The sequence below is a fragment of the Lycorma delicatula genome, chromosome 1, assembly GCF_047948215.1.
Source record: "Lycorma delicatula isolate Av1 chromosome 1, ASM4794821v1, whole genome shotgun sequence".
Lineage (NCBI taxonomy): Eukaryota > Metazoa > Arthropoda > Insecta > Hemiptera > Fulgoridae > Lycorma > Lycorma delicatula.
This window is the reverse complement of record NC_134455.1, coordinates 32,765,281-32,779,955: the sequence shown is the minus strand read 5'-3', so window position 1 is coordinate 32,779,955 and position 14,675 is coordinate 32,765,281. Positions and strand designations below refer to the sequence as shown.

The 14,675-nt window shown below is 32.2% G+C and overlaps 1 protein-coding gene across 2 annotated transcripts in view; it reads right to left on the bottom strand.

Annotated features, from left to right (window-relative positions):
* The window catches only part of LOC142317266 (uncharacterized), a 41,155-nt gene that overhangs the window by 15,599 nt on the left and 10,881 nt on the right, over positions 1-14,675 (bottom strand). The window contains exons 3-4 of one of the 2 annotated variants that reach the window (XM_075353677.1): positions 7,889-7,948; positions 178-338 (exon numbers count right to left, since the gene is read on the bottom strand). In XM_075353677.1, coding sequence (XP_075209792.1) covers positions 178-338; positions 7,889-7,948 — 221 coding nt within the window. The remainder of the gene's footprint in view (positions 1-177; positions 339-7,888; positions 7,949-14,675) is intronic. The other variant, XM_075353686.1, reaches the window with a different exon arrangement.

Genomic DNA, 14,675 nt, shown 5'->3' with positions numbered 1-14,675 from the left:
ATACATATTACATAAACTAAACAACACCTAAAAATCATAAAATCCAAACAGGTTAATACACAACTACAAATAATAATATGTACTCAAAGCAGGTAACATTCAGTAAACTAAATCTCTGCTTAAAACTACAAAATTCATTATTTTTATCAAAATTAAAATCTGTAGATAAAAACATACCTTCTTTTTGTTGTGAAATAACACATACATTACTCCACAAACAAAGCCCATTGGAAGAAGATAAGTGAAAAATCGTGAATCTTCATTTTCCATTAAATTTTCACTTCCACTTCTTTTGTAAGAATTTAAGGGAGAATCTATTTCTGTTTCACCATCTACAACTAAACAAGATTCACCCATCATAAAAAATACTTTTATATTAATAAAAATCCTTCAAAAACAAAAGCAGTTGTTCTTTCATATTATACGAAGCATTATAGTTATTAAATGTCAATTGTAAATCAGTTGTTTAACAAATATTTTCAGTTCTTTAAAAACTGGTTTTCAAAGTTGAAGGATCTGAGGTTCAAATCTAGTAAAAGTTAGTTGCTTATATATGAATATGAATTCTAGACAATGAATACATGTGTACTTAGGTGGTTGGGGTTCAATTAACCATACATCTCTCAGGAATGGTTGGCCTGAGTTTGTACAAAACTACAACTCATTTACATGTCATAAATATCGTCCTAATCTCATTGGGTCATGGGGAATGTTTATTGTTCACTAGTTCACCAGACTGCAATGAACAATTTGGAAAAAGTAAAAAAAAATATAAGAAAATTCAATTTTCTTTACGTTTACATGGACCATTAGGTTAATTCAGGAGGAAAGGAATTTAGAAACTAATTCTAGAGCTACAAATAAGGAAAAAGTATATACAAACAACGTCCAAAAACACTTTGTTATTGAGTTATGGCTAGCAAACATTTTAGCTGGATTTCCACTGAAATGAGGTCACTAAGGCATTATAAAAGGGGTAAACTTGAAGGTTTCTTATGTCATTTGATCTGAAAAATCAAATAAAACAAGTCCCATAACTGAATCCACTGTAGTTTTCATCATATCCAACGTAACAGAGAAATATTTAGTAAAAAAAACATGTTTTTTTAGGTTTAATAAATAATAATAAATTCATAAAAGTTAATCATCAAAACTTGTAGAGAGCTTACTTGTGTGAAAATTGATGTAATAAAGTCTAAAAAATCAACTTTTTATTATTAAAGACAAAAGAGAACAGAACTTAACAGAAAAACGTTATGAATCTGTAAAAATTAAAAACAACTATTGTTTAGTAAATTAAATTAATACTTTTGAAAAATTAAAATACGTTACATTTATTTACAAAAAAATACTCTCTGTAGTTTGTTCCGCGTTAGTTTATAATAGATGTTCAAAAATTCCACCAATACATTTGATATTGATACACTATTCCAACTTATTTACTTTCAATTTGTGTTGCCAACCTAATGACATCTTTGCATTTATTAGAGCAGCAGCACTAAGAATGCAAGTTATCAGTTCATCACATCTATCCACTTTTTGCTTGCAAACCAAAAACAGCAATCTAAGGGAATATGGTCCAATGATCTAGGTGGCCAATTTACCGGCCCTTTACATCCAATTAATTCACCAGTAAATTTTTCAACTAAGAATTGCCTTACTAAATTTGTGAAATGTGTTGGTGCTCCATCAAGTTGATAAAATGTGTCAATTCGTTTTGCCAATGAGAAATTTTTAAGTACTGTAAGAAATTCATTGTTTAAAAATTCCAAATAACCCCTATACACATTGTTCTAGTATGAGAGGGCCTATTAATTGGTTGTCGATTATGCCATACCAAATGTTCATCGAAAATTGACACTGAAAATTTTATTCAACTACAGCATGTGGATTTTCTTCAGACCACAAATACGAATTCTGTCTAGTTTATAGCTTTAGGGTAAAAGTAGCTTCATCAAAAAATAGTATAAATGGAATTAATTACGAGAGTTTTTTTTTTTCAAGGTCCGATCGGTCACAAAATTAAAAAATTTTTTATTTGTAACAAGTACTTTCATAGTTACGCTATTTCTCTACATAGTCGCCACTCCAATTTAGACATTTGTCGTAGCATGGTACCAACTTTCCAATACCCTCGTCATAGAATGGAGCCGCCTATATTTTCAGCCATGTTTCTACGCTCGTCTGCAGCTCTATGTCTGTGCCAAAATGTTGTCCTCCTAGCCAGCATTTCATGGGAGCAAAGAGGTGAAAATCAGATGGAGCCAAGTCCGGGCTGTATGGTGGGTGATCAAACACTTCCCGACGAAAACACTGCAGGAGCTTCTTTGTTACAGCTGCAGTGTGCAGCCGAGTATTGTCATGGAGAAAGACAATGCCTGATGACAACATTCCTCTTCGCTTATTCTGAATTGCCCTTCGTAGACATTGAAGAGTCACGCATTATGAGGCTGCAGTGATGGTCATGCCACGTTCCATGAATTCTACCAAGAGAACTCCATTCCAATCCCAGAACGCAGTAGCCATACACTTTCTGTTAGAGAAGGTTCGCTTGAACTTCTTTGGTTTACTAGGAGAATGAGAATGCATCCACTGTTTGGATTGTTCTTTTATTTCTTCAGTTTCGAAATGGACCCATGTATCATCCCCTGTGACAATTTTGTTCAAAAAATCTTCTCCTTCATTGTGGTAGCGCTGGAGAAACGTTAGGGAGGCGTCCACTCTCATTGTTTTGTGATGGTCGGACAGCATCTTGGGAACCCATTTCACACACAGTTTGTGGTACTGAAGTCTCTCACTCACAATGGTGTAGAGAGCTGACCTTGAAATTTCAGGAAACAAATCACTCAATACAGAAATTGTGAACCGAAGATTTCCCGAATTGCCTCATCCACTGGCTCAATGAAAACATCGCTTGACACTCGCTTCCTTCCCTAACCGCCTGAATCATGAACATCTGTACATACTGCTTTAAAGTTCCTGCACCATTGTCACACTTTGCTGTCACTCATTGAAGTTTCACCGTACACAGTACTTATTTGTTGATGAATTTCAGCTGCATTACACCCCTCAGCCTGAAGAAATCGAATTACCGCACGCACTTCACACTTGGCAGGAGATGATATTGTTGTAGACTTGTTTACATGCTAGCTGTGTTCAGAACTAAATGAAGTGACACAGCGTGATTGAAGGCAATACTAGAGATGCTGCGCAACACATATGCGCAAAGGTTCATCCAATTTTTGCATGGGTTTTTATTTCGCGACTGGACCTTGAAAAAATAACCCTCGTCGTAATTACTGTTAACCCATTGACAAAACCGCAGTCATCTGGCATGGTCACCAAGCTGGAGTTGAAATTTCTGAAAATGATAAGGATACAGTCCGTAAGCATGTAGAAATGCTTCACATATTCATTGTGGGACTACCTATATCACATGAAGAATGTTTTCTCTTTCATCACCATGTACCAGTTGTGAACAAGAGTGCTGGGAAGTGTACCATTCTCATAAGATTATTAGAAATTCTACAAACTACTTTACAGATTCGAACTATTCGTCCAGGATACCTACAGTGGTATTCTTGCACCGCAGCTGAAGCACATCCATTGCAAACATCCTATCAGCAAATTCTGCATGAGTGAAGAGACAGCATTTTTCGAAACAAAATAAATGAAAACGGAATTTACTTTTTTAAATTGAAATTCAACTGGAACAGTCTAAGTTCAGTTTAGAGTACAACAAACACAGAAACACTACACAACTTCATTCTCAAAATTAATTAAACACAATCGAAACTATATCAAAAACTACTGAACTACTTAACATATTATTAACATGTACCGCAATTTTATAACAATGAATAGTATTCAAATTAATTTTGAATCATACAGTTAGTGTTGCCAACCTAATTTTTTAAAGGTCTCAATTTATTATACTAATCAGCTGTTTTAATTTTACAAATTCATAACATTTTCTTGTTGAGTTTTGTTCTGTTTAGTTTTTAACAATAAAAGTTTTTTTTTGTTTTGTTTTTCATAGACATTATTACATCAATTTTCACACAATTAAGTTCTCTACAAATTTTGATAATAAAATGTACGCATTTATCAGTCATTTAACATAGTTATTATTTCCAACTTAAAAAAGGTTTCTGTCAGAATTTTTCTGTTTTAAATTGAATATACAGAAGATACAGTTCTGAGACCTGTTTTATTCAAATTTTCAGGTCAAAAGCAGAAGAAACCATCAAGTTTACTGCTTATATGCCATAAAAATTTCTGTACATCATTTCATACGGGAACTGAAATCCAGGTGAAATTTATCCCTAACCATAACTTGATAAATCGTTTTCAGACATATGTTTATATTAGCTTTTTCCCTTATTTCAAGCTCTAGAATCAGATCCCAAATTATTTTCCTTTTCTCCTAAATCATACAGGGTGATTAAGGTGATTAAAAAATCTCTTGTGGACACCACATGGCTTCCATGGACACTTATTAAATTACATATACACATTTTTCGTTGTACTTCATTTACACTTATTTCATTTGAAAGTGAGATACGATCCTCCAATTCTTTAATAAAGTAGACAGTTACATAATTACTAAAATATTAATTAACATCAAATATTTGTACAATTATTAATTCAGCAATCTTACCTGAAATATTAGGATAGAGTAAAAGTCCCTTTATTACTCTTTAAATATATGTATATCTTACATTTATCTAATACTATGTTTTTTAACCATCAACAAAATGAAAACAGAAACAAATAACACTGATAAACATAATTTTTGTTTTCTAACATGCAATACATGATCTTAATCTGATTTTGATACTGAAAATAAATATGAACTCAGAATCTTTCTATCACCCACCATTTTTGAAAAATTTTTTAATTTTAATTAAAGGATTGTTTTCATTTTTCAATGTATAGTTAGCATTTTAAGCTCCAATATTGTATTTTGTTAGCTCAGTTTTTATTGTTTAATTTTGTTAACATAATTTTTAAGCTATAAATAAACAATAATAGACAAAGAATTAAATCATATCATAGTCGCACATTATGACATCATATCTAATACTCAAGGGTGAGCCTTCATAGACAAGATTAACCATGTCTGTGCAGGTCAAAACATGTAGCTGAAAACAAAGCTGTGATATGTTTGTATTAAGCACTGGATTTAGGAATTAATTAATTTTGTTCAGTTTTATTGCTGTCTTAAGTTTGTTAACAGTGCAGTGTCATAATGCTTCGAAATTGTGTAAATAATGTAGATTCCTTTTGTACCATACGTGGTGAGTTTACTGTAAAATCAAATAGAAAAAACATTACACTTTTAATTAAAAAACCACATCATTTGTACTTTCAGTGTAAAATTGGTGATCAGGATAAGATGTGGGCTCCTCATATAGTATGCACTAATTATTCTGTATATTTAAGAAGTTAACTGAAAGGTACACGGAAGGCTTTGCCATTTGGTGTACGTATGGATTGGCGTGAACCAAAGGATCATGTAACAAATTGTTACTTTTTTTTTAACAAGTGTGTCTGGAATTTCTAAAAAATCTAAACATACTGTAAAATATCCTTCATTGCAATCAGGCCTATACCGCAGAGTGAAATTATTCCAGTCCTGAGCTATCTGTGAATGTATGTTTCGAAAGCAGCGATGAAGAATCAGGCAGTACTGAAGAAGACTAACAATGATTTTGATTTTGAATTATCTTCCAATAAGCCACATCTTATATCACAAGGTGAATTTAAGCTACTTGGTTAGGGATTTAAATTTATCAAAAAATCAAGCTGAACTGTTAAGATCAAAACTGAAAGGTTGGAAATTACTTCAAAAAAAATACAAAACTTTTGGCCATTCAAAGCCAACAAAAAGAACTTTTCAAGTATTTTATTGATGAAAATAATTTGGTTTATTGCACAAATATTGATGAGCTAATTGTGCCAGTCCTCCCCTAATTGTTGCAATTAGGGGAGGACTGGCACCTTTTCATAGATTTGTCAAAGTATAGTTTAAAAGTGTTCTACTACACAACAGTAATATTCCTTCGATACCAATCGCTTATGGTATTAATTTGAATGAGACATACGATGTGTTGAAAGACTTTCTTGAAAAATAAATTATAAAAAACATAGCTGGAACGTATGTGATGATTTTTTTCACTTATCGCAGTTTTTTACAGGACATTGTTCCTTCAGTAACTACCTGCACAAAATAGACAAGAGAGAAGAGCCAATTTGCAACTACTGCAACGAGATAGATGATAATAAGCAGACCTTTTTTGAGTGCAATAGGTAGGACACACTTAGACATAGTAAGGCCCTCACAGGTATAACTCCAAAATTAAATACATGCTAAGAAGCGAGTTAAACTGGAATAATATTGCTAGTTTTGTTAGACAAGTCATACTACAGAAATACTCCGATGAGAGAAGACAAGGTGTTGGCTAGAATAGGACTGGATGGACAGCCTTGCTGGTGAGGTCCAACATGCTGCGGTGTGTTGGCACTGATGAGCCACCAAGGACTTCATGGGTAACAGTCAGGTAACAGCACACTGAATACCGAAAAGACCCGGCACCACGTCACGACACACTAGGTATGGCATGGTGTCCAAAAGGGCAATAATAATAATAAAGAACTCTCAAAAAGAGTTAACCGGTAGGCTGACCTGCCATGCCGGTATATAGCCAGTAGATGGGGAGGCCTATTTGAGTTTAAAGACACTCCCCCTGGGTGGCGTAATACCAACAAGTCGGTCTGGCCCAGGGGAGCTGAGAAAAAAAAAATGTGATGATTTGAATGTTATAGCTACTTTGTTAGGCATGAAGTTAGGCTATACTAAGTACACGTGTTTTCTTTGCGAATGGGACAGCCGAGCTAGGGATAAATATTTTGTGATCAAAGAGTGAAAGAAACAAGACACCTTAACTTCAAATGGGAAAAATGTTATACATGAGCCCTTAGGTGAACACAAAAAAAATTTTTTACCCTCTAATAAGTCCTCAAATAAGAGAGTTGGTCAAGGATGATGTATTTAACTCAATGTTAAATAATGAAGAAAGTGCAGCATGAGCTTCATTTAAAGATGTTTGAATGAAAAAAAATGTTCGAACAAAAATCTGACAATTACCATGATATTGTAAATGAACTTTACTTCATATAGAACTATGGGATGTAATATGTCTTTGAAAATACATTTCCTCCACTCGCATCTGGATTTTTCCCGGACAACCTCAGAGACATATCTGTTGAACACAGTGAACATTTCCACCAAGCAATTTTGGTGATGGAAAGCCGCTATATAGGAAAACAGAATACTAACATGCTAGCCGATTACTGTTGGACATTAATTCAGGATGTGCCTGAGGCTATTTATAAAAGAAAAGCATCAGCGAAATCATTCTAACACAGGTTTGGCCATGCAAAATTAGGAATTTAACAGATTTTTACTATATTTTCCCTTATTAATTTTTTTTTTTTGAAGCGTAATTTATTTAATTAAAACTAAGGGTGATAGAAAAATTGTATTTACAGATCTGTAATGTATGTAAAAATACAATTCAAGAGTAAAAAGAAACAATAAGTATAAGTAAAAAAGATACTATTAATAAAACAACCAGCTATGATAGTCGTTCTGTAGTTCTAAAAATTGTAATTTTAATGTGAATCACAGTATTATTCTGAACATATTAACAAATATCTAAATATATTTTTTAATTTCTCAAAAGCAGAAAATTCTATTTTGTGACCTTTCTATTTAATTTATTTTTTCTTACTTAAAAGTTAGCTACCTACCTATTCAGTCTTATTAAGTAATGAAAACAATTAAAATATTTAATAAATAAAGCTATTTTACATCATCAATTACCTGCTTCAGGAGGTTGTTTTTCAACTGGTGAAGGCATCGCAACATCCTCTCCTTGATCTTCTTTAAAAAAGTAAAAAATAAATAAATAAATCTGCCAATATACAAAAAGACAGTAAGAGTGGTGAGCCTAATTTTATCATTTTACTCTTGGAGTAAGCTCTACTTCTAGACTAGCTATTACAGAAGTAAGAAGATTATTGAGAATCCTGGAATTAATTTATAGAATATTCTTGGGGGAGCACAGCCATTTTCCAATTTTTTTAATTATGCCAAATAAGACCTTACTTTACACCTTATTCAACTCATTCCATGCTATAGGTATTAATTAACATCCGCGGACAGGCAGATGTTTATTAATGCCCACTAACTAACTTGAAATATATGTTTTTTTGTAGGTTTATTGTAAGTTCTAAAAAAAATATAAACTATTTGTAGTTCTTTTGAAGGGTCAATTTTGTTTTCACAGCACATTTAATTTTTATTAGCAAACCACTCTTCCAGAAATTACTTCCTTGTAAATCTCATCCTTTCTACATAATACATCTGTCAAAGAATTTTGTTCTGTTAAAAAAAATTCTCTCATTCTACTTACAGTTTATTCGTACTAGAATGATAGAATTATCAAAGCTGCCCCAGTATAACTTATTTTTTATTCCAAAAAAATTAATGTCATAACAACAGTTTTTGTCATCATTCTCAGTTCCAGGAAGGCACTTATTTTAGTTTACATACTTTGATGAAATAATAATGCTATAATATAATGTAGTAATAAACTTTAAAAATTTATTTTATTTTTGGATTTATTTTGAAAAATAAGTTTTATAATGGACATTTGGGTAGTTTTATTGAAATTTCTGCTGAGTATTTGAAATTAAAAATTTTTCATAATATTTAGGCGTACGAGTATTATTTCAATTTATTTTGGATAATTTTTTCAATATTATTTCAATTCTTATGTACAAAAAATTACTTTACCTGAAAATTTAGGTGTAATTTATTCAGCCTTTCTGTATATTGTTTTCACCCTAAGTTATAAATATATCTACCTATTTAAAATAATTATTTTCTTATTGATGATATATTTTTAAGTATATTATATGAAAAAACCTAGTGAAAAATTCATAAAACCATCTGAAAACTTCACAGAAAATTCCTAGTTGGTAAAATATATAAGCAAATGAAATAATCTAAAAATTACACTCAATGCACGCGCGCACATACGAGGTGCGACAATAAAGTAATGAGACTGATTTTTCTTTGCAAGATGTGGCAACCCTGCAGCTTGCGTAGGCACACTATCTTTGACCTTGGTCTATAAGCTACATCTAGTCCAAGCGGCACATTGATGCAACTGCTCAGTCGTGAGTTGTGCTGTAATAAGTGAGCACGAGTTTGTGTCTCTCGTCACAGAAATGAAACCGTAAAATATTGCGCAACAGTATGCCATTTCTTTTTGCGTTAAATCGGGTGAAAACGTGACAACAACTTACGGTAAGCTTCAGAAGGCTTTTGGAGAGGAGGTTATGTCAAAGCTCAAGTTTTTCGGTGGCATAAAATTTTTAGTGAAGGCAGAACGAATGTTGAAGATGAAGACCGCAGTGGACGACCATCAACCTCACGGACAGATGTCAACTTGACCAAGGTGCGTGAAATCATACGATCTGATCGAAGATTATCCGTGAAAATGATCGCAGAAGAACTCAACATCGATCGAGAAACCGTTCGTCTAATATTAACTGAAGATCTTTGTATGAGAAAGATTTGTGCAAAAATAGTCCCCAAAAATCTCACACAACAACAGCGAGAAACACGGAAAAATGTGGCAGCCGATCTGTTAGAGCAAACGGAGATCAATCCAGATTTGTTGAGCCGTGTTATCACTGGTGATGAAGGTTGGTTTTTTCAATACGATCCACAGACAAAACGCCAAAGTTCGCAACGGTGCTCAAAGGGATCACCCAGACCAAAAAAAGCTCGCATGTCAAAGTCAAAAGTGAAATGCATGCTTGTGTGCTACTTCGATTCCAAGGGAATTGTTCATAAAGAGTGGGTGCCTCCTGGTCAAACAGTTAACCAATATTTCTACAAAGAAATTTTAGAAAGACTTTGTAAACGAGTTCTTCGTGTCCGTGCCAACATCGCTGATAATTGGATTCTGCAACACGATAATGCGCCATCCCATACTGCTCTGTCAGTACAGCAATTTTTGACCTCAAAACAAATTTTCGGTACTACCACAGCCACCTTATTCGCCAGATATCGCTCCGTGCGACTTTTTTCTTTATTTCCAAGAGACAAAATGGCAGTCAAGGGACACCATTTTCAAACAACACAAGATGTCCAAAAAGCTGTGATGAGGGTCTTGGAGGATATTACAGAAGATGAGTTCCAGAAATGTTACCATCAATGGCAGAAGCGCTGGAATAAGTGTGTGCAATGAGAGGGGAACTACTTTGAAGGAGACAACACTAAACATGACTAAAACTGTAAGAAACATTTTTTTTCCACATCAGTCTCATTACTTTATTGTCACACCTTGTATACACTCACACTGTTACGTAAGATTTTTGATGCTTCAGTCTATTTAATAATTTAGTTTCATATAGGCAAATATATATAGATACTACTGTTACTTTTATTTGTGCAAGCTTCTATTGGGCCAGATACAAGAAGTATTTGGTATTACAATAAAACAGTAAAATAGCAGGTATTCTACTTGCTGCAACATTCTATTATACTGTTTAATACATGCTAATTCTTTTGACCTAAAAATATTTTAATTTCCTGCTATTATCCAACCATTAAAGCACAAATGTGTACAAGTTACAACATGAGCTTGGCATGTTATAAACTTCGCAAGAGTACATTTTTCTGTGGCTGAGAAAATTTTGAGTTTATTGATTTAAATCAATTATAGAATAAATTGTTTACAGAATATTTTTTTTCAAAAAATACATTAAACAATACACTTCTATGGCAATAGGTTATTAGTCATAAGTTGAGCTTTTTCTTCATTTCAGTGTTAAAGATATTACTTCCTCAGTATCCGACATAATTAACAAAAGGATAAATGGTGTAATAAAGAAACTAATTGGTACAACAACTAACTGCATAATATAGAAACTAATTGGTGTACTTTCAAATTAACCTCTGCTTGCTAACTAATACATCAGATTAAAATCAAAGTAAAAAATCGGCTGATACATTAAACAATATCTGCTTCTGACAGGTCAATGGCTGAAAAGAGTAAGCTTTTGATTAGTTGAAAACTTGTATCATAATGAAAATTTGTTTCATAATTAATCTCATTATGATACAGGTTACAGCCATGTAATTCAAGCAATACAGCCATAGGAAAAAATTAATTGATAGGCAAATATGTTTATAACTTAAAATGGATATCGATAACGAAAGTGTCAAATAATGTTAACTACCTGGTCAAAAAGTATCCAATAACATTCACAATGGCAAACAGTTTTAAAGTATTTTAAAAGTGTTAAAATCTGTATATATACACTAACCAGTCGCATGACCAATGCAAGCCCCAACCAGAGGGCTTCAACCCCCTGGATGTCCACATTGTTCATTACCCTCATCATTGTGAGAACAATACTGATACATAACAATTAAGGTAAATATTTGACCAATTTTACCTGGTCAAATATAAACTGGAATTTTGCTTCGTAGTTTGAGGAAGAGAAGTGAATACGGTGGGGTACTGCAGGTAGTTAATTGGATATGTGTGGAGGTGAGTAACCGACCAGTCCACACCTGTAGGTCATGTTTCCAAATCAGCAGCAGAATGTCTAAGTAGGAGGTACCATCGTCCATTGCACAACGAATTATAATCGGATTGCTCATTAACTAGGGTGTCAAATCTGAAATTTGACTCCAGGCACAGTTCGGAGATGCTACCCTAATAAAACACTCAAGTGTTTGATTGGGCCAAAAAAAGTGGCTGTGATGCTGCAGAGAATTGAAAATTACAAACATCATCCGCAGACCAAGGTAAATGATGACATCAGTCAGACCATTTGTGAACTTAAGGAAGGTGACTGCCGCGTAATCGTTGCTGAAATTGCATGCTTGGAAAGACATTTTCAGTGGCTTCTGAATGGCTTTGAGGAAGAAGGAGAGGCATTTTTATACTGTATTGTGACCAGCAATGAAACGTCGGTCCATAAAGCAAGTGAACAAGTATGAAGTGGTAGAAGAGCGGTGGGGGGGAACCAATGAAAGCCAATTCTTGTCAGCTAGACAGGTTCTGGCAACTGTGTTTTGGGATTCAAGAGGAGTCTGCTGATTGGTTTCCTGCATGAAAAAAACCAGTAAATGCCGTTAATTAAAATTTGTTTTGATTTTAATTTGATAAAGCATCTTTTAACAATTTTAAATCTTATGTATAGTACAGGATTTTTAATTTCAATTTTAATCTGTAATTTGGTACAAATGATTTGAAAAATTATATAGAGCAACTGATGATGCGAGGGACTCGCAAAAGTACTCATACTTGAATTATGGAATAAGGTAGGTGTTATCCTATATTATTTTATTATTCTGTGTACGTAGGTTGATCGGATTAATATAATATATATATGTACATATATATTGGCCAATGTATAAAATTTGTGGCTCAAAAATCCCCAAAACCACTACATCAATTTCACTGAAATTAGATGTGCTGTAATAGTATTCTGAAGTTTTACTTATGAAAATTTGAGTCATTCCTGAGCTACACTCAATTTAACACGTTCACTGCGATATGGAGTATATATGTCCCGTACTGCAGTCATCTGTGTTGCGGCTGGGAAAGAAATAATGTTCCTCTGCTGTGCATTAAGTGTTTGATTATTTTTATGACCCATATACAGTATTTTTATGACCCATAACACAGTAAAGTAATAACATTACTATGTTGAGTGGGATTCACAATATTTTTTTTTGTTCATAGTTTTTTCAATATACAATATTTTGTAAATCATAGGTTTAGTAATTATTCATGATCTATTATTAATTAGTCATACATAATTGTCTCATAAGTATTATAATGGTGATATCATTTCATATAACAAATGATTGATGTTTGTTTTTTCTTAGAAAGAGAAACTAAAACTTCATAGTTTACCACATAATTTTCAATATTCTTACTATGACTTATTTATTATTTTTATATCACTTACAGAACATTAACACAAAGTAAATTATTAGTAAGTCATTATGACCTAATAATTGTGACTCATACTGCGAGTAACAATGACCTAATAATTTATTATTTTATTGTGATTTATTCATAATTTCTGCAAAATTAATTTACTATAAATAGTAATCATAATAATATAGGTCAGCATTTGTGACCTACATTCAATTATTAATACACTGATTTTATGGAAGTCTATAAATTCACCTCATTCTTTGCGTATTTATCTAAAGTGTAATACATTCGTACGGTAGAGATTATAGTTTTGGTGGTTTTAATTGTCAGTTTGTTTTTTGTACTACGTGCTGTTAGAACTATAAATGAATGTGCCAAAAAATATCTTGACATGGCTTTAAGAATGCAGTAGGATTCGGGCAGCCATTTCTTTCAGTTTGCATTCTGATGCATCAGAAAAAGAATATATAACCGATCCAAGTTCATCAGATGATGATGATGAAGTCAGCAGAAACACAATTGATGTTGATAACTCAAGTGAGTTTGTCAATTTAGTTTTTTGACAGATTTAAATAATTTTCAATCAAGTTGAGAAATTTCTTTATTTTTTACGAATCTATATTTTTACATTCTATATTTTTTTATGATTGAATATTATATTTTTCTTTTGTTGTGTAGTAGTAAATATGAATTTTTATTTTAAAAATATCTAGGCTATCGAAATTGTAGGTCAAATATATATATGTATATTATATTAATCTAATCAACCCAAGTACAGAATTAATAAAATAAAATAAATAGGATGACACCTACCTTACTCCACAATCCAAGCAATAACGCTTTTGCAAGTACCTCGCATCATCAGTTGTTCTATATAATTTTTCAAATTGTTGGTTCCAAATTACACATTAAAATTAAAAACCCAAACCCTATATTATATATATATATATATATATATTCACAAAACGTAATAATCAGAAATATATTTTATTTTTCGAGAACTCAAATGATATTTAAAATTTTTTTATATTAAACTTTTAATTCCAACGTGAATGAAGTTACATTTTACTGCTATTAAGTTACCTTGTTTTTCAATTTTGTGTTGTTTTTTCCAGTAATACTCACCCAATTTTCCCACATATTATTAGTACGGTACATATATATATTTGGTCAGTTGAAAATTGTTTAAATACTTAAGGGGTTAACTTTTGTGTTTATATTGGACTAAATAATTTTTTAGAATATATAATGAAATAAGTAAACTTTAAGACAGCTTCTAGAAAAATGAACTTTTGATTATATTTTATTTTTTTATTTTTCCTTAAAAACTAATTCTATGCTTTACTATGGGTTAATTATAATAAGTATTTAGATAACTGTTTTAAATACTCCCACTAAAAATACATAGATTTTTGTATTTTATAAAGATGAGGTAAAAATTTGACGTTTTAATGCAAAACATGTGTAACCTTCAGTTCTCTTGTAATTCAACATAAGACGCTGGAACAACAAACTTTTTCTGCTGGAAGTAGTTCATACTTCTACCAACATAATGTACTTATTATTTGATTCTATAAAACTATGCATTTTTTGGTCAGGAAGATTTACAAAAGTATATGGGGCAAATTTGTACGT